This window comes from Typopeltis vanoorti, chromosome 22 (genome assembly GCF_054136105.1).
Source record: "Typopeltis vanoorti isolate ZY-2024b chromosome 22, IOZ_Tvanoo_1.0, whole genome shotgun sequence".
Classification (NCBI taxonomy): Eukaryota; Metazoa; Arthropoda; class Arachnida; order Uropygi; family Thelyphonidae; genus Typopeltis; species Typopeltis vanoorti.
Window position 1 is genome coordinate 88,739,868 of NC_143570.1, and position 26,063 is coordinate 88,765,930.

At 35.0% G+C, this 26,063-nt stretch overlaps 1 protein-coding gene across 1 annotated transcript in view; it reads right to left on the bottom strand.

Annotated features, from left to right (window-relative positions):
* The window catches only part of LOC150094553 (serine/threonine-protein kinase 17A-like), a 139,977-nt gene that overhangs the window by 101,313 nt on the left and 12,601 nt on the right, over nucleotides 1-26,063 (bottom strand). Inside the window, 1 exon segment of the mRNA XM_090411753.1 lies at nucleotides 14,324-14,503. Coding sequence (XP_090267879.1) covers nucleotides 14,324-14,469 — 146 coding nt within the window. The 5' untranslated portion in view covers nucleotides 14,470-14,503.

Sequence of the window (26,063 nt, forward strand, 5' to 3'; positions counted from 1 at the left end):
ACTAGTATGGAAGTAGTATGTTGAATAAACATATTACTATAAAATCTTTACCGGAAGTGACTACTAACCAACTGAGACTAGAGACCCAACTTTAAATTACTGTACACACTACCACAAACGATAATATACTGTACGAGCAGGTAGTCGATGAGCTTTGTCGCTATTTCTTTAACATACTTGGATTCTGTTTACCAGGTTTCATTGTGATGGCAGATATTTAATACGTCTACACGCACGTAAAACCGGAATGTAACTCCCCCCTCCCTCTAAACAACAGCCAACGGTCGTTACCAAGGTCGTTGGCGAACCTTGATGACTCAAACGGCCGGTAAATATTTGCTGAAAGAGGACAAGGTTCACTATCTTTCTGCTCAGCGTGCGTGTTCAAATGGAATGATAGGGTGTATATCGATATGTCACTTTATTTCTTACGCGTTTTTCAGCAATGTGTATCCTGATCGGTTATCTAGAACAGCGCTTCCCAAACTGTGGGCCGCGGCCCCCTTGGATCCGTAAGTTTTGTTGAGGGGGGGGGTGAAATAATGAAAACAAATTTAAAATGTTTTAAGACTAAGTAGATTTTTTTAATCTTAAAAGAAACGTATTTAATTTTTATTATTTATTATTTCTTTTTTGTTCTTTTTTATATTTTAATGGAAAAAATCACACATTGGTGTTGGTTCGCAAATTTTGCTTCCTGCGTATTTCGGCGCTTAATGAATATTAGTAAATATATGCTTATTCATATAAGTTTCATTTCAAAGGTATTGATAAGAAACACAAAAAGGATTACAAACGCAAAATCTTGAATATAAATACAATAAATATTATAATAATATATGTCTGTATTACGATTTTTTTTTCCGATGGGGGCCGTGAAATATTTGAATTTTTCCAAAGGGGGCTTGGCATCCATAAGTTTGGGAAGCACTGATCTAGAAGAACGAAAGACCAACCTTAAAACATTATTTTAAGAATTCATTGATATTTGCTTGAGCATCCTACTATTTCAAGCACTGGAGACGTGACGGCCAATTTAAATATTCAACTACATTAAACAATATTATGCTCAAATTTCTAATGCCCAGCCAATGAAAATAAGACCTTGAACGAGTCTACTGTTCTACATAGGAGAACAGTATAATTTATTGTACTCTGTCCTGCTATTCATTTTTCCCATTACATTTCAATAGGAAAGAGGAATGAAACGGATTATTTCTTGGGGACTAGTCCCACTATCGCGCTAAGGTGCAAAACTATATTTATATATATTTATTCCCTTAATTAAAATAATAAAAAAAAATTGTGCCCACTCCTGCTTACAAATAAGTCTCCTCTCTAGCCAGATTTGGACTTAATCTCCTTCCAAGGGAATATGGATATCCCTTAAACCAGTGCTTCCCAAACTTTTGAATGTCAGGACCCCTTTGGAAAAATTTAAATATTTCACGGCCCCCTTCGAAACAAAAATCGTAATAGAGAGATATATTATTATAATATTTATTGTATTTATATTCAATACAAAACATACGCAACGAAGATTGCAAAAATTACATTTTTAGCATCTTACATACACATTTGACATGGCACATTATCTCAGATTTTTATATAGATAGATATATTGTGGTTGTATAAATTGCAGTACAAGCACATGAAACGTAAGTTATTAGTAATAAAGAAAGAATTAAAAACATAAAAGTTTAATAACAATTTAATGTGATGGATGTGTTTCAATACTGCTACATGAAAAGTCAATATCAGGGGAAATATTTGAAACTGCAATTCTCAGATTTCTGCTGTAAAATGAAATCTCATATGAATAAGCATAGATTTACTAATATTCATTAAGCGCCGAAATACGCAGGAAGCAAAATTTGTGAACCAATGTGTGATTTTTTCCCATTAAAATATAAAAAATAACAAAAAAGAAATAATAAGTAATAAAAATTAAATACGTTTCTTTTAAGATAAAAAAATCTACTTAGTCTTAAAACATTTTCAATTTGTTTACATTATTTCACGTCCTCCCCCCTCAACAAAACCTACGGCCCCCAAGGGGTCCGCGGCCCACAGTTTGGGAAACACTGCCTTAAACCACGAATATGTTATGTTACGAGGAATACGTAACATAACATATTTCATGCATAATCAAAAGGTAATTTTTCACTCGCGCCAATAAAATGATTATAGAAGATATATTAATAATTATATTTAAGATACCTGTATTTAAAAGCAATATTTATCGTAGTTTTTTTTTTTAAATCCTTAATTTTACTCTATCGCCTTCTTGAAAATTTTCATATATAAAGCAGCATTAACTGCTTTGAGTAATATTTCGTCTATTAAGAAATTCTTTAAGTATTTTAATTTAAACATCTCTATACAATATAGAAGTGGATAACATTTTATTTGACACATCTATGCGACCACGGATGAGATTAATAGACGTATTTAATTACTAATTGATTAACTGTTCCATTAACAACGCGAATATATAAGAAAAACTAAAGTTTTTGAAATAATACTGCCAATATGTGAAGACGACTTAAAGGGCGAATTATGAAAAGGGTGTTCAGTGAATGCCAGTGAACAGACAGGCGTACGAAGTATTGCAATTTTCACGCGTTTTTAAGTAACTTGAATCATTAAAACGGGACTATTGGTCACCATATGCTGAAAATTTTTGGATAAGAACAAATTCAATTTTTAGATACCGATATGCAAATTGTTTTTTTTTGGCCTACATTGTTGATAATCATCGATGATCATTCATGATCACTGTTAAAGGTCACAACCTATAAACGGTTTTAAACTGAATAGAATAAAACAGCGTTGTTAGTATCGCAACAATCTTATTTCCAACTTTGATTGTTCCACAATTAATAAATCCAGAAATTAAAGTTTATCAAGACTCAATCTCCAACGTAAATTTTCTTCTTAGCAAAAATAATAATAAATCTGGACCAAAATGAAGGATGGGAAAAGAGAATTACGCGTTATTCAAAATCTTCAGTGAAATAATTTGCTGCGGTTGAAGATATTGAACAGCACAATACTGAACCTCTTGCTTCAGTCTTTTTATAATTCATTTTGACGGAAATGTAGCAGGGGTAACTAACTGCAATTTCTCTCGTCCAGAGTTTACTTCTTCCTAGCGTTTTGACCCGCTTGGTGTAGGGTCCGCTGTTTTTCCTTGATGCGACTTTCGGAGAGCACAACCGGCTTGTCATTGGGGAGAATACATATCCTTGTGCGAGATGATGAACGTATGAAAGTGAAAGACAATCACAAACAACCATACCCTAGGCGGGATTCGACCGCGCAGCCTCTTGGCTGGAAAGCGGATGCGCTAACCACTCGGCCAACTTCTCTCATCCAGAGTATTATTTACATTTCATATTTACTAAAAGCATGGTACTATGCACATCGGAATCACTTAAAGGCCAAAGCTATATAACCGGGAGGAGACCTCCACAATAATAGCCTATAAAGAATTCAGAAAGATGATACGAGCTTTATACCTGGTGTCCCATCCTCACTTCATGGTACCACAAGAAGGTGAGGACTGACAGCCCTTCCTTGTTCATTCCATTCAATATTCACTGGATAATGAATGAACGAAGAAGAGATGCAAATTTAAGACTTAAGCGACCAAAGTGTATTGGCTTAAGCCACAAACAAAATAACAGCACAATGTGATACAATATGTTCGTTTAACTAGATGATGCTTAGCTATTAGTTTTTCAACATCTAATTAAACAAGTCCACTCTTTTTGTCAGGCAACCAGATCAAAAAAGTCATCTACTAGAAGAAACTCAATCTCAGAAAAGAAGATGATTTTCAAAACAATTAGAAGTATGAAACAAAGATTAAAACACACAAGATAGTACTAAATTATAACAATAAGATGTTATATTATTACAATTAATATCTGAAACCTCCAAGGAGTTAAGGGTTCATCAAGGGAAGCCACAGATCATCTGCACCAGTTGTAATACCTTCTCTTAAACTCTTTCGCACTAGATGTACTCACTACTTCAACAGGCCAACTGTTTCACTCACTACTCTGCAAGAGAAAAATCTATTATCCATTTCTTACCTTCCATGGGTTCCCTTGTCCTCTCTCTCATCTTCTATACAGCAAAAAATTTCATCAGTTGATAAACTTATAACACCATCTCAGAAATTTAAATCACTTGTCTTTCAAGTGTCTGCACAGTTCACATACTCTCAATCTGTCCTCAAACTATTTTCATAATCTCGACATCATCTTTGTTACTCTTCCTTGCACCCTTTCAGGAGTTTCTTTATCCCCTCCCTGATTGCTTTAACTATCTCAACATCATCAAGCAAACCAACATCTCCTGCCAGATTTTTCCCATTATCATTATATACAGGAAGCTCACTGGTCACCTTAAATCTGAGAATCCCCTTCCATATACAACTTTCTGATACTTGTCCATGTTTTTCCAAGTCAATAGTTTGTATTTCAATTCCATATTATCCAGTTTATGCAAAAGCCTTTCATGTGGTATCCTAGCAAACGGACAACAGTATCCTAGTGTATCCATTTCCTTTATCCAATTGACCTGTGACGTTATAAAATATGAGCAAATTGCTAAAATGTGACCTCCCTTTAGTAAATTATACTGTCTTTGCAAAATATAGATAATCTATCAACCTATTCTGTATGCAAATTCTTACCACTATCGCTAAAATCTTCACGAAGACTTGATAGATATTGATGGTCAGTATTTAGACAGTTTTTAACTAGTCTTGTACAATAGGCATACCCTTACATTCTTTCCATTCCCATGCTATCTTTCCTGAGCTGAAAGAGAAGTTATACAAGAATGTGTCAAGGGACAAGTCATATTGGTTGAAAATTCCCTTAGTACGCATGCTGATATCCCATCTGACCCTATTGCTAAATTGATATCCAGGTTACATAACAGCTGTTGAACCTCATTATGTTCCTCTATCACTTCATCCAGTGCAACAGGTTACATACACCTAGCTGAAAGATCTAAAAGTGAGCACTCTTTATTTATTACTCATTAGCTACCTTCTATAATGACTCAAAAAATTCCTCAACTTCTTTCTTAAAAGTTTTTGTGGGATCATAGGCACCAGCAAGTCAAATATTTAATTCCTTATTCTTTAATGTATGCTTGCTCACATCATTCTACTTCATATTGAATGCTATGCAGAAGACTATTCTCATGTTTAGTGTTTAATATTATAAATACTCCTTCCTTTCCCTGATCATTGCTGCCTGAATGCAACATTCTGTCTTTGTTATTTAGAATGATCTCATTTGTTTTTGTCTTTGTATTGGTAACACAAATTCATAACTAGCCAAAAGAAGGTCAACCTGGTATTTCAATTCTTGTGACAGTTCCACTTCTTTTCATTGATGTTTCTTACATAGATAATGTTGACCTGGAATTCTGCTGATGGTAATTTGGAGTCTGTTCCAGTAGCTAACTTTCACTGTTTGCTCTTATCAGCCCATCTTTATTCATTCAGTATCCAGACAGATTACTAACTGGATGCACCATGAGGTGAGGATTGGAGATTAGGTTAGAAGCTTGGTCAGTTCTCTGCACATTCCTTAGAAGGCTATACAGACACTTTGGAAATTCAGTGGCAAAATATGAAGAAAACATTAGGCCAGCAAAGCACATGAAGAGACTTTCTGCAAAATTAAAACTGCGCAGTGGTCTTAATATGCTAAAGAAGCAGTTCTAGAAAAGAGGAAATTAAATTGCAATGTCCAGATGTTAGTGGATAATGACCTGAACTCAATTCCCTAGATATCCCTAGTCTTTGCAATGCTTTTGACTGGTATTCATCTATTATCAAGGATCAGAGTGCACCGCATCAATGTTTACAGGCATGATTGTTGTGGAAGGTATCTGTTGTCTCAGAATGCCATTTTAAACTTGGCCACAAATATGGCAACTGTTGGATATGCTGAAGCATAGTTCCCTAAAATTTCACACAAAGTTTGGTGAATCTCAGTTGCAAACTTTTCTTGCAACACAAAAAACTTAATGGCTTGCAGAAATTTGAAGACTGTCTTCAAATTTCTTCAAAACCACTGACATGTCTTCTTATGTAGCCTAAAAGAAAAAGAACAAATTATTACAATTTCATGAAACATATGAGTTAAAGGGTTTTAAAATAATATATTCTTTCTTGCAGTTATATCAGTTGCTTTAATATCATTTTTGTTCTAGGTGTATATCAGAACTTTTCAGCTCCCCCTCCCCCATATATAAAGGCTTAATTTCACATCAAATTGCCTCAGCATGCAGCCCATAATTGCACAGCACACCTCCTTTTTGACTGCTATGGATTATGGTAAGGATAACTGTTCAAACCAGTTTCAATGTTTACAGAAGTCTCATTAGTCAGAGTCAGAAATGTGGTGAGAGTTGTATCAAGTATACTTTCTGAACAAATGAAAAAAAGAACTAATTTAATGATATAGTGATACACCATATTAAAATAGTTTTGCTATTTATATGAAAAAAATGACTTCTACATTAATTTAGATTTTTGCATCACCATAAGTCTAGCTCCCAATGCTTCACCACTTTTTTTTTGTCATTTGTTGAGGAGAGGTGAGCTAAAGAGCAAAGCTAATTACTACCAGCCAGCTATGCTTCTTTGCCCCTGCAGTTGAGGATTATCTTGCTGCTGAACGGAGTCTAGGTTTATGTGTGCAGCAGACGTTTGTTTGTCAGTGCAATGAGCTGGTAAGCCTGGCACATTGGTGGTTCTTGTATGAGTATGTGAAGTGATGATGCCTGGGACAATGCTGACTGGTTGAACATACAGACTCAGGAGCCAGCAGAGAGAATAGTCTTTTTTAGGTGACTCAGTTTCTGGAACTCTCAGACACCTTGAAAAAAACTGAGGTGTGCTGTGCATTATAAGATAATAAGAATTGAACACAAGAAAGGTTAACAAAACAAGTCTTTGGTGCCAGAATAACAGGAAAAGACAGAAAAGATGAACAAGATCTATATGGACTGATGCTGTTACTAGTGGCTTAGAATGCTAAAAAGTTAGATTTCAGTATTGGAAATTTGGTGAATAACAGCTTAATCCGAAATAAAACTCTCGAAAGAAATGTAGCACTAATAGAAACAATCCTGTAGTATTGTTTTGTCCTATAATAATACAAGGGTGGTCTGAAAAGTTCTTGAACTCGACCACCGATGGCAACACTATCGGCAAGATTTTTTTTTTTTTTAAAGTTGGTACATCTGTCATAAGCATCCAGTGTGAAATTGCAAGTAATTCTATCAAGTAGTTTGTTTTATACAGCTGTCTGAAGCAAAAGTGTTATCTGTATCCCATGAAATGGATAAAATTGAGTATCGTGCAGATATAAAAGGTTTAACACCAAAAGAAATTAATTTAAAGTTCATGAAAGTTTATGGGCACTCTTTTCCTTTATTTTCAACAATTAAGAAATGGGCTATTGAGTTTAAACATGGCCATACAAGTCTTGAAGATGATCCACATGAAGGATGCCAAAAGTGGAAGAATACCAGAAATCATTGATCTGAAGTGCATGACATGGTATTGGATAACCAGCGAGTCAAAGTGCGTGAAATTGCTAAGACTATAGGCATTTCAAAAGAACGTGTAGGATATATTTTACATGAAGAATTGCAAATGAAAGAGCTTTGCACAAGATGGGTGCCGCACTTGCTCACAGCAGATCAAAAACGCACTCACATGAAAATTTCTGAACAGTGCTTGGAGAGTTTTAATAATAAAACTGATTTTGTACATTGATTTATTACATGGATGAGACTTGGTTTCACCATTACACACCAGAATCCAAGCAGTGGACAGAAGCAGTTGTTCAGCGCTAAAGAAGACAAAGCCGGTTCCATCAGCAGGAAAGGTCATGGCATCGGTGTTTTGGAATGCTAAAGGCATTTTGTTTATTAATTATCTTGAAAAGGGTAAAACAATAACTGGGGAATATTGTTCCAATCTTTTAATCAGACTAGATGAAAAAATTCGTGAGAAAAGACCTGGTCTGCAAAAGAAAAAAAAATCATCATTCATCAGGACAATGCACCTGCCCACAAAGGTGTTTTGGCAATGAAAAAAATAAAGGATCTGCACTATGAATTATTGGAACATCCACCCTATTCTCCAGATTTGGCTCCCTCTGACTTCTATCTCTTCCCAAAACAAACTCTTCCTCACTGGTCAGGTATTTTGCAGATCTTACTGAGAACCACTGCAGGGACTTGATAACTGTGCTGGAGCATAGCTGGAATAGATATATCAGTTTTAAGGGAGATAATGTTGAAAAATAAAATAATTTTGAAATTATAAATTCGTGTTTTCATTGTTAGGCCGAGAACTTTTCAGACCACTTTCGTATTGTACTATCAGTGTCCAAACTGCTGTAAATTAAAGCATGAAGTCCTTGACAAACATGAACCATAACTACAGAAGGGTGCATGAAATATCAATGTTTGCTTAAAACATTAAGTAGATAAATAATGATTGATTAGAGAAACTTAGTAAATGAAGAGCATATGAAATTACAAAGTTGTCACAAGTATTGTCTTGATGTTGCACAACTTAAAACAACTCTGTGGTCTGTTTTGCTTATGATTGTGAATCTTATTGACCTGACAGTTATTTTGTTTTTTTTCAGTTGCTGATTCTTTCCATTCAGAAACCAAGAATGCCAAAGTAATCTTTATTACAAACACACACCCACAACATATTTGGAACCATTGTCAGGCTAATGGGACCTTTAATGAAATGTAAACAGATTCCCAGAGTTCATGTTTTTTTAAAAGTTGTGCAATACTAAGGCAATTCAAGTCAACGGCTTGCAATTTCTTAAGCTCTTGATTACCTTAAAAAAATGTAATGTTTGGACATGCAAAGATGGTGCCTTATAAAGTAAGGTGGAATATTTATATTTCCTTTTAGTAAGTTTCATAAGCAATATTATGCTTTTTTCATTTTTAACAAAAAATCTTAAGTAGTACACAAAGTATTAATGTAAATGTACAAAAACTTAAATAATGTTTATTGAACTGCTCTCTTTTCTATCCCTTACACAAACTGTGCTGTCATTATTTCTCAAGTGCAGTTTATATAAAATAAAGTTGGGAACTTGAGAAAAAATGCTTCAAGCATATGTTCTTTGATGCCATTTTCCAATAGCTACACTAAGACTAAGTTTTGCATTAAGCAAAATTCGTAGTTACCTTTTTTCTTTTTTTTTGTAATTAATTCTTTTCCAAAAAACAATTAGAAGTGATATCATCCCTCTAAACATGACTTGTATCATGAAGAATGGATGTAGTGCTTGTAGGGTAATAAGCATAATGCCTCAGTTTTCTCTGTATAATGTTAGAATGGATGCAACCAGAGAAAACTCTTGATGTTCCAGTTTTAGCTTTACTTCAAAAAAAGAGGTGTGATGCTGCATTATTCAGAAGTTTTTTTTTTTAATTTAAACAGCTTTTTCTCATACCCATCAATGTTTATGCAAATGAAAAACATCAATCATATGGTGACAAAAGTTTCTAGCTACAAACACGCATTCAATTTTGAAGTCAAATGTAGAACTTTTGAAAGAAATTTTTTGTCCAATTTTGTCCTCTTGGGGATGAGAGGGAGCAAAAAGAAAATGTTAAATTATATTATTATTGCACAGTACCTCCATAAAGTTTCTCACGATGAGTCTTTGGACTCGTCGTGAGAAACCCAAACTATCTACACAACATATCATACCTCTCCTTGAACACATTAACAGATAAAGCACTCACAACTGACTGAGGCAACCTATTTCATTCATTCACTATTCTCCAAGTAAAAAATCTAGTCCTCACACCCCTACTACCCATGCTTTTACTCAACTTCCAGGGATGAGCTCTTGTTCTGTACTCTGTAGCCAAGTTCTGTCATCAATCCTATAAAATCCTTTAAGTAACTGAAATGTTTCCGTCATATCCCCCCTGTTTTTGTCTATCAACCTAATTCTGCAATCCACACACTCAAACCTATCCTCATAAGGAACATTCCAGACATCGCTTGCCTCTGAATCCTCTCCACTTCATCTCCAAAAAAACCAACAGACCAGACCATAGCACAGTAATCAAGATGTGGATTTATCAAGAACTTAAAGTTGTTATTCCACTTTACAAGTGGAATAAACTTCCTTATTTCTACTTATTAGTGTCCATCAACAGCAAGTAATCTTATGAGCTACCTTAGCAATATGCCTTCTTAACCTCAAACCGTCTACCACCACCCATAAATCCCTAGCTTCATATACTTCCTGGAGTACAGTTCCATCAATGTGGTACACAGCTTGTAATCAATTTATCCCAAAATGCATAACTTTACATTTCTCCACATTAAACTAACACTCATTATCTTTTTGCATATACTGACAGCCTATTTAAATCATCCTGAAACTCTCCACATCAATTAACTTGATCAACTATTACTCTATCATATTTTGCATCAGAAGCAAACTAAATATTTCCTTTCAGAATATTTGTACATATCATTTATGTACAAATTAAATAGTGGTCCTAGCATAGAACCTTGTGGCACCACAAGTTGCCTTTCTCATGGATTCTGCTCCTCCATATATCACTTTTTGATATCTGTCCAGCAGCCGCCCTCTTATCCACATAACGCAATATCCATCGCCATTTGTTCTAATTTGCATAAGAGTTCCATGTGGTATTCTGCAAATGGTTTTGCAAAATACAGCAGAATCATCATGTAGCCATTTCCTTTATCCAATTCAGCTGTCACTATTATAAAAGTTATAGTAAATTACTAAGTTATGACCAAACCTTCACAAAGCCATGTTGCCCCTCAGAATATCATATTTTTATCAATCCATTCTTTGACCAATTTTTTCAGTACTTTTACACCACTCCTGCGATGCTGATTGATCTATAATTTGCTATTGTAGTTCTTAGAATACTACAATCTTATAGAAAAATGAGCAAGATGATTAAAGGCAATGTTCTTATATTTTGTTAAAATTACTAGTTTTAAGTTAAATGTATATACATAGAAAGACTTAGTTGTTGTTCCTCTATTAAGCTAAATGATTAAATTTTTGATGTCATTGTTGCATTGTTTTGACAGCTAGAAAGTAATTCCTGATTTTGACTATATTGTAACAGTGGTGGTGTCAAATGTCAGCATCAAAAGAGTAGAGTATAGTTAGTCCTCTACTTAGAGGACTGTGTTCTGATGATGCAATCAAAAGTCAAATTACTATTTGGATATCAATGGTGAACATGCCTGAATACTAAGATGTTTAGATTCATTTTGTTATATTTTAAAACTAATTATAATCTTTGTTTCTAGTAAAATAATGCAATGCAAAAATTATGACAAAACTGCTGTAGAAAGTATTGTGCAATAATTAATGAAATACGAGAGCACAGTGCTTCTTTCTGCTTACCAGTAAAATGATAGAAAACATGAAGCAAGAGTAATTTTTCAAAGCTGCTGCTTTATTAACTGGATTGCTCATTAAAGGAGGTAAGAGAGGTTAAGTCATCAATATCAAATTTTGTAAATTCAGCAATTGAAACAGCATTCTGAGAATGATTCATTAGATGTAGAACTTGTGAAAGGTCTAAGCTCATCATCGGGAAGTTAGGTGAGAACAGGAGTATGCTCCTTTAAAAATTTGTACATTATGCTAACCTTCATCTGCACACTTTGCCCTGCATAAATTTCTGTTTAGCAAGCAATTGCATCGACTTTGCTAAATCTTTCCATGTTGAGGTCCATTTCTTTAAGCAACCAAACTGCCATATTAATAGAGGCAAATGCTGCTGACATTTTTTTTTTAGTGTAAAATTTTTTGGAAGCTGGGTTCCTCCGATTTTTTTTTTTTTCCCCACTTCTACTTGAGAAATGCTCCACATCTTCATCGTCAACCTCCAACTGCAACTTTTTAGCTAGCAGCATTTTCTTATAACCATTCTCTTGTAAGACATTTTTTTCCCTCCTTTTCTTTATTGAATCCTGTAAATGTATGAACATATATTTTCAGAAGTTTCTTCCAAACACCGTTCATATACTCTGCTGTCACCACACTCCATGCTGCATCTACATTTTTTGTACATTGCAACATATTTCCATCCTAAAGTCAGAATTTTCTTCCTTTCAGTAGCAGCAATAACCTGAGTAAAAGTATTTCTTAAATAATATGGCTTGAGAGAGCAGCAATAAAATCCTGGTCTACAGGCTGCAGGAGGGATGTGGTACTTAGTGTTGGTACATGGAAATGGGATTGCCATCATAAGTACAAATGGTCATATGTTGAGGAATGACTGTATTTATTCTAACATTAAGTGAAAATTTTAACAGGCAGATCTAAATAAGAACATTTATTCATGTTCTCATTTGAGTCTAAGAGGGTAGTCTGAAAAGTTTTCAGCCTAACAACGAAGAAACAAATTTATAATTTCAAAATTATTTTTGTTTTTCAACATAACTCCCTTAAGACTAATATATTTATTCCAGCGATGCTCCAGCACCATTATCCTGTCCCTGTAGTGGTTCTCTGTAAGATCTGCAAAAGACCCCTGTACAGCTGCAATTGCCTCTTGATTCAAAGAATAACGTTGACCAGTGAGGAAGAGTTTTAGTTTTGCAAAGAGATAGAAGTCAGAGGGAGCCAAATCTGGGGTAGAGGGTGGATGTTCTAACAATTCATAGTGCAGATCCCTTAATTTTCCCACTTTGCCAAAACAACTTTGTGGGAGTGCACTGTCCTGATGAAATAAGATTTTTTCTTCTGCAAACCAGGTCTTTTCTCACGAATTTTTTAATCTAGTCTTGTTAAAAGATTGGAATAATATTCCTCAGTTACTGTTTTATCCTTTTCAAGATAATTAATAAACAAAATGCCTTTAGCATCCCAAAACGCTGATGTCGTGACCTTTCCTGCTGATGGAACTGACTTTGTTTTCTTTGGCTCTGAACAATTGGCTTCTGTCCACTGTCTTGACTGCTGTTTGGATTCTGGTGTGTGTAATGTTCTACCTCCAACTCCAGCTTTTTAGCTAGCAGCATTTAATCTTAGTCTTATTCATAGTAATAAATCAATGCACAAAATCGGTTTTATTCTTGTTAAAACGTTCCTCCTAGCCTTGTTCAGAGATTTTCATATGAGCTTTTTCATTTGCAATATTTGCAATTCTTTATGCAAAATATATCCTACATATTATTTTGAAATGCCTATAGTGTCAGCAATTTCATGCACTTTGATTCGCCGGTCATCAAATACCATATCATTCACTTGATCAATGATTTCTGGTGGTGGTGCACTTTTTGGACGTCCTTCACGTGGATCATCTTCAAGGCGATGTTTAAACTCGGCAGCCCATCTCTTAATTGTCAAAAATGAAGGAGAAGAATGCCCATAAACTTTTATGAACTTTGAATTTCTTTTGGCATTAAACCTTCTTTTACAAAGAATTTTATAACTGCACGATACTCAATTTTATTCATTTCAAGGGATACGGATAACACTTTTGCTTCAGACAACTGCATAAAGCAAACTACTTGATATAATGACTTACAATTTCGCAATTTTCTAAGATGTGCCAACTTAGAAAAAAAAAATCTTGCCGATAATGTTACCATCTATGGTCGAGAACTTTTCAGACTACCCTTGTATTTGTTAAAATGTCTTAATTACTGTGTTGGACAAATGAGAGGAATAAAAAAAATCAAGTGGCTGCTGTGAATTTTTATTTAATTATGATCTACCTTTAGTGATTTGATTCCAATCAGTGATTTTTTCTATACCTTAATCATCATCTTTCTATATATATATATATAGCAAGTGTGTGTGTGTGTGTATATATATACATATATATATACACACACACACGCGCGCACGCGCACACACACACACACACACACACTAAGGTCACGCTGCTGCAGGTATGCAGCAGCGTGACCTTAGTGTGTGTGTGTGTGTGTTTTCATTATTTGCCTTATTTTCATTACCTTTAACTTAGTAAGATGGAAGATAGGGTACTCAAGCTGTTGTAATAGTGAAGATCAGGCAATCTACCATTTTTTTTTATATAAATGTAAAAAACGAGAAGAATATTCCTCTGAAAAATGCCAATGTCAATTAGATTTTGTCTTTTCTGTTATCTATAAACGTTCATCTCAGTGATTTAAATTTAGTTATCTCTGGTCTACAGGAAGAACAATTCACATAAAAATATATTTAATTAAAAATGTTAAGTAAAGATTAATTTTTACCTGGCAAATGGTCTAGATTCTACAGTGTATACATCACTTAGCGGACGGGTTTGTATAGTCACACCTTCTGGACAATGTGTGTCTGTCAAGAAACCTTCCATTCCAAACCGTGTGGTATTCAAATTTTCATCCACTTTTAGGGCCATTACCTACTTCCCAACAACTGCATCGGTTGGGAAGCTGAAATACAATCAGATATAACTTGATTAGGTAGATGATATTTTAACTAACACACTGTTCAATGCTATTTTAAATATGCATTAAAAATAAACATAGCTGAATGATTCAACAATGAATTATTTTTCTTTAAAGCATAAGATATAAATATAAATAAAACTTAAAACAAGCCTCCAACAAAGTGTATCACATAATAAAAAAATAATATAAACGGTATTTGACTGCAATGAATAAATTTTTTCTTCTTTCATGCCACACCATTTATGATCAATTCCCCCCCCTTATTATGCTCAAATTTTTTCCACTTCTTTACAAATTATATACCAAATAGAAATATTTATTCTATAACTAAAATCTATTAGCTAATGATTGGTTTGTAGTCTACTACAAACTCTTTTTTTTTTTTTATGTCACTCATAAAAGAAAACTTTCTGTGATTAGAATCACACAATTCCAATCAGAAGCATTACATTACTGTGATATCATGCGAGCACTGAACACAAATTATATAACCAATATTTAACAATATTTTATGGACAACATACAAATCAGTGGAATCAAAAAATGTGTGCGTGATGAACATTTGTTAATTTAAGAACATCTTTAATTTTAAGTTGCATATATAAATATAAGAAATCTGATTCTATTGGTACTCTAAAGCAGTGTTTCTTCAAAATGTAGGTGGTGGATTGAGAGCTTAATTTAGTGTGGTCATGCCAGCTTATGCTTAATATCAAAAATGAATTTTTATAGTCATACTGAATAATTGCTATTTTCACACTCTTAAACTCAGTAGTGATATTTTCTTGGTTTGCTTATTAAACGCTACATTGCAATCATTTGCCAAGTTTCTGAATCTATTTATTCATTACTCTCTCTGACAGAACTGGCACAAAATAAGATAGTAAAAAAGAAAAGCTAATTGTTTATTCGATTCTTTTCAATATTGTTTCCTTTCTGTATTTATTTATTAATAAATTCATGTATAATATTAATTTGTTATATTTTATATATATTATAAAACAAAATTTGGGTTGCAGTGGGAAAATGTATTTGTGGTGGGTCATGAAAAGAAAAGCTTGAAAACACTAATGCATATGGCTGAACTAAAATTTCAATTATTATATAAAATTATCAATTGTGTGTAGTTTGCCTTGAGTAAACTAACTTTACCAACTACAAAATTGTTCATTTTATATAAGCATTCAAATTTAAATTCACCTATATGTTTTAGAAAACCAACTGAATCAGATTTCTGAAAGTAAACCTTGTTTTGTTTTCAAAATGACTGTTGATATATTACCAAAATATCAGTGCAATACATATTCTTTTACATGTGCAGTTTTGATTTTCTGATATCTTTGAAGTGAAACAAGTTGTGAAATCATATCAAAAGGCAAGATCAAGTAGCTAAGTGACTTGCCATGAAAGCAATGAATGTTAAAAAAAGTCTTGAAGTTTAAGAAAGTCATTCAGGCTATAACACTATCTTTTAAAAGACAGCAAATAAAATGACCATATTCTTCAAGCCACACAACAAACAATAGGGCATTGGTTGACTGAGAACAGTTAGCACAGTACAATATAAGAATTAGAGCCCAATGGTAGGTTCTAATTTTAATATAGTGCTGCATTATTATATGTTAAAACCATCTAACATTCAGAGAAACATTATGTACAGTGGGACTTTGAAATTTGGAGATCAAGTACCCATGATAAGTCAAAAATGTACCATTAAGTGCATAGATTTAGGAACTTATCCCCACTTTTCCCAATCAGCATGTTAGTGGATTAATACAGTGAAGTTCTAGAAAGCAGTTGCCACAAAGTGGGGTCCCATTTCACTAAGTCCTACCAATATGATTTCTGAATTAAATTTATTGTTAACTAATATCCAAATCCTTATATTTAATAACTCTTTTCAAAGAGTATTCATTAATTTTGTACTCATTTAATGTTCCCTTCTAACCAAACTGCACATAAAAGCAATTCCTAGGAGTCCTTTAATATCCAACCAAGATGAATCACTTACGCCTGGACGCGCCGATAGTTCTTCGGCATGAAACTCTTAGATTTCGATAGATTCCGATCTCAGAGTTTCGTATCTGGCTTTAAAATAAAATAATGAGGGATTTATTATCCCCTTAACTTAATCCAACCAATATGTTTATTTGACTATTATAAATCTCCACCAATTTGGCTGAAAGAAGAGATTAAATACCCAAATATAAAACTTCTCAAATGCATCAGTTTGTATGAGTGCAATACTGCTGATACAAAATGATGTATTTGAGAAATAATTATATCAGCTTCAAACTAAGTGAATTTTGATCATGTAATCTACAAGAATATTTACTCATTTTCATTTGGACTTTTTTCAACTTTACTTGGAGTCGATGATTGGGGGAAAAAAAAAAAAAGGAAAGTGATCTAAGCGAATATATCAAAGCCAATAGAGCTTTTAAGTCAATTATGAACTGAAATTAGAAATAATTAAAAGAAATGAGATTCAAAGGCGGCAACTGAACGAGTCTCACAGTCACACATATCTTGTTTATGTGAAGCGATGGGATAGAATTACAGAAATGGTTAAGTGCTAGTGATCTTAATAAAGTTTCTGTAATAAGTCCTGATGTGGCATCCTTATTGTGGAAATGGAAAAACACTTCTTGAATTAAGGATTAAGTGCCAGGAATATGTTCCGCTATATAAAATATAAACAGCTGTTGTTAAGAACCATTAGAAGGATGTAAACGATAAGTTGGTTATTTCATATTTAAAATCACTTATTAAAGAAAGATGTATATAGGTTTTAGAATTGTTACTGTTTAATTTGTGTGTTAATGATATTGAGAGGATATCTAGTTGTTTGAAGATGATGCAGAGTAGGGAAGTACAATTAAAAGGGAAATTATGGCTGTCCAGAGGAATTTGAAAAGATTTCCTGTACGTGCAGATGAGGAGCTATGATAAATGTCAGCTATGTGTAAGGTTTTACAGTTTGCAAGATTGGGATGGATATTGTGTATATTCAACTGGTGGAGAGGTACTAGAAAAGGTAATATTCAGAAATTATGGCCAAAACAAGAGATTATGTCGTTATGGACAACACAAAAATAAAAAAGGTTGAATCTCCCACAATGAGTTGTCACTCCTTGGTCTGATGATAATAAATCTTAACATGCTTGGTGAATGTATCTTTTAATATTTCACACAAGTAAGAAACAAGTGATTTTATTGTTGGCAAGGTATACATACTCCATTATATATAATCCTATGGAAGAATAATTCCCAAGATTGAACCGCCTTTTTAAGGAAAATCTCCTATATAACAAATAGCATATACTTGTGTTATATATTGTCCTGTACTCTCAAATGTCACCACATTAAATTTTAATCCCAACATCCCTGTCCACTGTTACTAGCTTTCATGATCTGGAAAAGAATGCAAATTATTATTATTATTCATGACACCTCCAAGGAGTCCAAAGACTCATAGTGGGAGAGAACACCTACTATACAACTGTCTCCACCACTACATCGAGCCTCTACTACCAATCGTCTCCATCAACCGTCCACCACCACAACTAGTATTTTTTGTCTGTAAATTGTGTGTTCTGAAGGGCCAAAACAATTTTCTGTTTTGTTCAGGTTCATATCATGAACCAAGAGATTTTACTTGTAACGAGTGAATCAAAACTGTTAAACAGCAAGCACATAGTAGTGTACCTTGCAGCACTCTTAATTTTTAGACTTCCAGACAACTGCTCTTTTAAGAATACTTCTTGTCACATACCTGTCAACCTATTTCTTAATCATTCTCAACTAAATCGACAAACTTCTCTTCATCATGTTTTTTTTTTTTTTTTTTTTTAAATCAGCTTGTCTTGTGGAATCTTGCATTTTTAAACCCCTCAGGCTCATCTAATTTTCCTTACATTAAGTCACGTGGCACAGGTATTAAGTACACTACTTCCTATTTTCTTCACAATCATTAAAATGCAATTTTACAACACTTGATGGAATTCATTAATATGAAACAATTACAAAAATGAAGAACATTAACAGCAAGAGTTAGCTTTTTCATTCCACACTGAAATATTAATAAAAAAATAAATATTCTCTTTGCCTATTTATGAATACTACTATATGTGTTGACTAGTGTTTTATATATATATTATCCCACACATGAGCAGTACAAGAACCTACAATACATCAGTGCCATGTGTGAGGTGCAGATAAGGGTTGAGAGAGGAGAAACCTGTTGGAAGTTTTCCACTTGATTTACTTGGTTTCATCCTTTATCCATGTGTATGCAAACAAAGTTTGCTCCTGAAGCATTTTCAGGACTGGAACAACTGGTATATAGAAGCTAATGACTTCATCACTTGCCTTAGTATCCCATAATGCAAAGCAGACTGGAAAAACCTCCAACAACTTTCTCTAATCCAGAGTGTATTAATAAGGTGCGACACCTTTTAGCTAATCGTATATGAAAATATAAGTTCTGCATTACTTCAACATTAGTATCACTGCTAGGTCTGGTTTACAATGATGATACCTCAAAGGTTGAAACCAGTCTGGGTAGTGATCCTTCCCATAATGCATAGCATTATACAAGTCTTCTAGGATATGTGCTTTGCATTATGAGATACTAAGGCAAGTGATGTGAAGTCATTATGTGTGCACAGTATTCTAAGGATGGACAGATTTGTGATTTATATGGAGTTAATATCTGGGTATGTGTAAAATAGCTTCTTGAGCAGGTAAAGAATGCTTAGTTTTTCAGAAGCCGACAAAACTATTGATATGATGTGTTTGTACCGAGAAGTTGGAAGTGAATGTCAGTCCAAGGAGAGACAGTTCATCCTATCTGATAATGTATGCATTACTGAAGATGAGGGAAGACGAGCTGAGATCCCATTTGTGAGAGAAAAAGGCAGGACTGCATTCTGGTGGCATTAAAGGTAACTGACTAGGTTATCCTTGCATCATTGAAGGATGGTATGGAGATCAGGGTTCAAAGCGCTCGTTGTAGATTATCTTGATGTAAGGGATGTCTTGGAACTACATAGTCATCAGGAGTAGTACAAGTGGAAAGTGCTATCATTGGAAAAGCTATGGACAGGATTTGTAGTGATTGAGAGTAGGTCATTTATGTATGGTAGAAGAGGATAAGTGAGACAACAGAGCCCTGAAGTAATCCTGAATTGGTGGGAAAGCTCAAAGAGAGGGTGCCATCTACCATCACATGCAGTGAACAACCACAGAAAAAGCTGCTATCCAGTTTCAGATAGTGGCAAGTAGACCTAAGGAGGCAGCTTGCAAAGCAGGCTTTGATGCCAAACAAGATCAAAAGACCTGGAAACGTCAAGGGCAATAGCAGTACATGTTTTTCCAGAACCTTTCCATGGCACATTTCCAGTAGTGAGTGATGTAGATAAGATCTCAGCTGTGGATCTGGATTGGCAGAATCTGTACCAAATAATCATCAGTACTATAAATTTATACACAGATAATAAAATGAGTTTCATGTAGTGGAAATTTAATGAAAACCAAATAAAACTGATCATTAAATTTTCTGAAAATTTGAATATCATCCCTCGGAGTATTCTGCAACATCCACTCACTCTGGAAAGCACTGAACTAAATAATTAATACTAATTTAAGCTGATGTCATATTTTAATCAAATACCTCATATTGCCTTTGCTTTTTGTGGTGATGTTGGACAGGGAGAGAAGAGTAGTGAGAGATGAAGATGAGAAAATGGATAGCCAAGTTGGTCAGAGAAATGTTAGATGGAGTTGACAGGGAGTAAATGTCATAATTAAGTTTAATTAAATTATAGCACAGCAAAATAATTAAATACAAGTTTAATAGTTCCCATATATCTTCTGTCACAGAGAAGATTCAGGAATACAACATTAAAATTGTAATACACAAAAACAATAAGTAGAAGTCAGACTAGAAGCCTAATATCTTATGGGTGTTGTTGACTAGCCTTGGCTGTTGGGTAGGAGGCCTAAAAATAAATGTTTCTCAAATCTTGGGAAGACGTTTACACACAACTATATGTATTTAGATTTGGCTGGCTCTTTATGAAATGTGCTGCTGATTCTACGAGTCTTTCAAGTTTGTATTTGCAGCAGTGAAGCATAGTGGTTTTTTGTTTTTTCATTTGATTCTGTGCAAAGTATCAAAAAGCATGGTTAGCTAGACCAGACTGACAACACTACTGGCAGTGGAGATATTACTTGTGTTCTTCAAGTCAGATATTGGCAGACCTCCCAGTTTTAGCATAATAAAGTAAGAGAGGAAAGTGAGGTAGTGGAAAGATTGGATTAAAGCAGCCAGTTCTCAAATGAGGTTTGAAAGCAGTGCAGAGATTTATATTTCTTTAAAGTGCTGGCCATTTTTTCCTGAGGTTCCCCAGATATAAGGAACAGTAATAGTATTGCTGTAATCTGTATGTTAAGCAGGATGTAAAGCAATGGGAGGAATAACTACATATACCAGCCACCGAACTAAAAACCTTTATGCAGTTCTATGTAAACATCACTTACACAGCGCATATGCAAAATACTTGGTCACGTGCATCATCATGTGTTCTAAGCAATAATTTAAGAATGTTGCTGGTCAATAATTGTCAATAGTGTTGATCACAATGGGAAAAACAAAGGATCTTTTGAAATTTGATAAAAGGCTTATTTGTGAGTGCCTATCTGGCTGGAGCCATGATTTTGAAAACAGCAGAGCTGGCTGATCTCTCAAAACGTGATATGTCCTGGGTGTTTAATCAGTCAGCTCTGTGGTCCCATGACAGATTTCCATGGGGGCCATAGTTACACCTCCAAGATCGGCAATGTTGTCCCATTACAGTCTTTCAGGAATGAGATTGCCGTCATCTGAGAGGGCTTGTACAGACAAACAGAACTTCCTCTGTGACTTCATGAAATTGACTAAAGCATTTCATGAAGGCTGTTTCTAACCCATATCTCACTGAACTACGAGCAGGGAATTGAAGAAGATTGGTATTGATAGTCGCATGCCTACACAGAAACCACTGATTTCTGTGAAGAATCAGAAAGTTTGTCTACACTGGTGTTAGGAACACCATGACTAGACACTGGTACACATTGTTTTGCACTGACAGTAGGCAGAGAGTTCGGTGATAGCCCATAAAGCAGCAAACCCAGCTTGCCTTGTTAACACAACTGAAGGTTCTGGAGGTGGTGTCATGTTGTTGGGGCATGTTCTGTTGGTACAGAATGAGTCCCTTTATACTGCTGAAAGGTCAGATGTCCTGAAAGGAAATCTGGACAAAGTCCATCCTGTAATGTTCATATTTTATCCAGCAGGTAACAGTCGTAGGGACTTGGTACATGTCCAGTTAATTCTGTGACACATTTGAACTGGAAAGGCCCCAAGTTCCTACACCACACCAAAATCTAACTTGAAAGAAAGTTCAAAGAAGCCTCTGAGATGTTGATGAAACATCATCCAAATCTAAACAAGAATGATGGATTAATAATTCCAAGAATCTGGAGGACCCATCTTCAACCATATAGCATCCAGAACAACCCCAAACAGAAGGAAAAAAACCTTAATATGAGAGGACTATAGTAATAGTTTAATATAGTTTCATAATTTTTATTTCAATCATCTGGATATTATTATACTGATACCTACAAAAAGTTTTTTTATATATTTTATTTAGTAATTTTATTTTATTTTTAATGATGATATGTTTGATATCATCAATAATAATAAAATAAAAACACATCAGTCATTGTCCCCTTCGCAGTTTCCATGGTGACCTGCAGGAGATACGTGAAGCGTCAGAGGAGGCTCTAGAATGCCTTTCAACGTTGGACATTGAACTATAGCATAACTCTGCCATAAGAATATATACATTTATTTTTAATTTTTTTTTCGCCAGAGGTCAGATAGGGTAAACAATTAGCAAAGCATTTAGATTTATATTACTTCTGTGTGGTATCATGTGGCTTGTGTCCTGTACATGTGTGTTGCTCGTGATGACCTCAATACAGAGGTCAAAACGTCATGTATTTCCTTAATTAAAGTAATTACTCCAACATGTGTGTTTCTGTCTCCATAAGTTCTTCACTATGAATGCTGACGACCATGTAATCTTAAAAGACCAGATTCAGTTGACGACCAATCCAATACAATTTTGCCGACAACAGCACACTACATTCCTCCTCCTCCTCCTCACTTAACAAACCACCACAACCCACAGAGTAACTACCTCTGCAAGTCTTAATTCTGCCCTCCAAACCATCCTTTGATGGGCTTGTCAATTCCAATGCCTGCAAAAATACAGTTCTGCCTTATTTCCAAAAAAAAAAGGACCATATTATACCAGCCTTACCTTTCACAACACCCAGATCTTTAGGTGATGAGATCACTCTCCTTGGGATTAAATTGACATCAAGACTGTAGGTATAAATATATTACAACCATTGGTTCTTCGAAATTCAAAAAATTCGGATTCCTCTTTCAAGGCATTACTTTATCATTCCCAAACAGCTATTAACCATATACAAATCTGCTCATCCATCAATTACTGCTCGCACAGAGCTCCCTAAAAATACTCTATGCAATACAGAAGAGAGCAGTCAGACTAATTAACAATTCATCACTTACCAACTCACTCTAACCACTCTTGCACAGGTATCTAGTATCTACTACATGCATCTTCTATGAATATTTCCATGGTAAATGATCATCAGAACTATCATCAATAATTCCTCCACTCTGTACCAAATCCATCAAAACACATGCAGCTACAAACCAACATCTCTTCACAGTCAAACTCCATAATCATAGAACCAATTTCTCTTCCTCCTCCTTCATTCCCACTGCTGCTGCATTGTGGGACAGCCTTCCATTGTGGAACTTCCCTTCCCCCCTTTCATGTGTTTATCTACTCTCTTTCCACACAGGATACTAATGTACTATAGGTTGACAACCCACCTTTCATATATGGGCCTAACATAACACAACTAGCTGCCTGTTTTCTCCTGGATTCTGCTCCTTCATATACTGCTTTTTTTGGTATCCATCTGTCAGCCATCTGTATCATATCCATCCCCCATTTGTTCCCATTTGTGTAACAGGGTTCCATGTGGTATCCTATCAAACACTTTTGCAAAATCCAGCAGCATCACTGTGCAGCCATTTCCTTTATCCAACTTGGCTGTCCTTGTTATAAAAAGTTAGTGAATTACTAAGGCATGACCAATTCTTTACAAAGCCACCATGCTGCCCCCTCGGAGTATATCATTCTTATCCATCCATTCCTAAATTCCATCTGTGACCAACTTTTCCAATTCTTTTACCACAACTCTCAAAATACAGATAGGTCTAAAATTTGTTACTGCATTCCTGTAATCCTTTTTACGCAAAAGAATTTTTTGCCCTCCTTCCACTCCCATGGGAGCATACAGAGTGCCAAGACCTAAACATTTTAGGCAGAGGCAGTACTAATTTTCCTTTATGCATTTTCATAATACATGAGCTGATACCCCATCTCATCTCACAGCTATGTTTGCATTGAGATTTTACAATATTCTAAGTACCTCCAATTCCTCAATCTCTGTTCTCACATCAGTACCCATCACAGCAATATCCCCACTTGGATGATATACCTTGCATCCTGTTATAATACATATACAGATTGCTAAAGCATGATCTACCTTCAGCAAATCAATGCTGCCATTAAGAAGGTTGCTGTTATTAACTCAATTCTGGATCCCAGCTCTCACTGACTACTCCCAGACCTTAACCACAACTCCAATACATATTAGTTTATAATTCAATGCCTCAGTCTTCACTCCTTTTGTGAAGTAGGACAATTTAGCTCTCTTTCCACTTCTTTGGGATGCACACCATTCTTGTTAAACAATTGTATCAAGGCTGTTGTTAACTTACAGCAACATTCTTTTAAAAACAGTGATGTGACATCAAGTCCTGCTGCATTATCATGTGTACTTAATTCCTCATATAACTCCTGCTCAGTCACTATCAGTTCATTCTACATTCCAGTTCTTCGTGATGTCGCACAAGGATGAAATGTGTTTATGAATTTTTTTTTTTAATACCAAGAAGGTGACCAGCAATGTTGTTTGAACTCTGGCCATAAGGTATCATTATCTTTGACTGGGGTCCTACTGATATTAAGATTAATTGTGATGCAAGCAAGAGTGGAGCTCTCTAACAAAAAAAAAAAAAAAAAAGGAGGAGGAGGAGGAACAGAGCTGGAAAGTTATGTATGAGGAACTGCTTGGGACAGTTCCCAAAACTACCTCACACACTAATGCCAGCAATAAGAATCTCACTATGGGAGTAAAACCTTTTACTATAATCAGGATGCGAACTCTGCATTCCTTCCAATTTCATATACAACTGAGCAGTATGGCCCCTTTCTGAAAGGGTTGAATCAGTCATGTACCAAGATTTTGTTCTTGGGCCTACTGTTGAACTTATTCTAACTAAAGTTAGATAGAATTATTAGGAATATTGCTGATGTTAATTCTTTACAAGAAGATCCGAATGTATTTTTTTTTAGCATGGAGAAATGAGTGGGATTGTAGTTTTAATATTAATAAATGCAAGGTGCTGCACTTTGGAATGCAGATATAAGGATGTATACTGTATTGGCGGGGCTTCAAGAAATGGATGAGATTTGGGATCTTAATGTGATAGCTGATAGTAGAATAAAGTTAGGTCCCATTGCAAGTATTGTGAAAGGCTGGGGATTTTCAGTTATTATTATTACTACTACTCCAGGGAGTCCAAAGACTCATTGAGGGAGGGCACCTACTCTACAACTCTGACTCCACCACTCAATCCAACTACACCAACACTATCTACTGTCAGCATTTCCACAGACAATCACAAATATCGATGCCCACTGCAGGATTCGAACCCACAGCCTTTTGGCCGGGGAGCGGACATGCTAACCACTTGGCCAACCAGGCTGGCAGTTGTTTGCTGAAGATACAAAACTGTGAGAGCAAAAGTTGATACAGATATCCTGCAAGATGATTTAAATAAATTGGCACTATGGACAAAGGATAATAGTTGTCATTTTAATGTTTCAAAAGATAAGGTTCTGAAAAGGTTACATACTGTGTGTCAAATTGATGGTACTGGATTGCAAGAAATTGATAAAACTAGGGATTTGGGAGTAATGGTGGACAGAGGTAAAGTTCAAAAGCTGGTAAAACAGCTAAAATAATTATCTTGGATATTTAAAACATACTAACAAGCAAAGATAAGGAGGTTATCTCTCTTTCAAGGCTATGAGTGACCAAGCTAGTGACAGGCCTGTGGAATGCTCCCTATGAAGATAGATTGAAGGTGTGCAAGCTACAAAGGTCAGTTGATATGCAGAAAAGAAGGGATATGATAGAAACTTATAAGTTATTAAAGGGGTCTATAAGATTGGCACAAAGAAAATTTCTCAATACATGACAGAGAACTAAGGGGTCACCTCTGAAAGTTGTGCAAGAGAATGTGGCTAGTAAGGATGTGCAG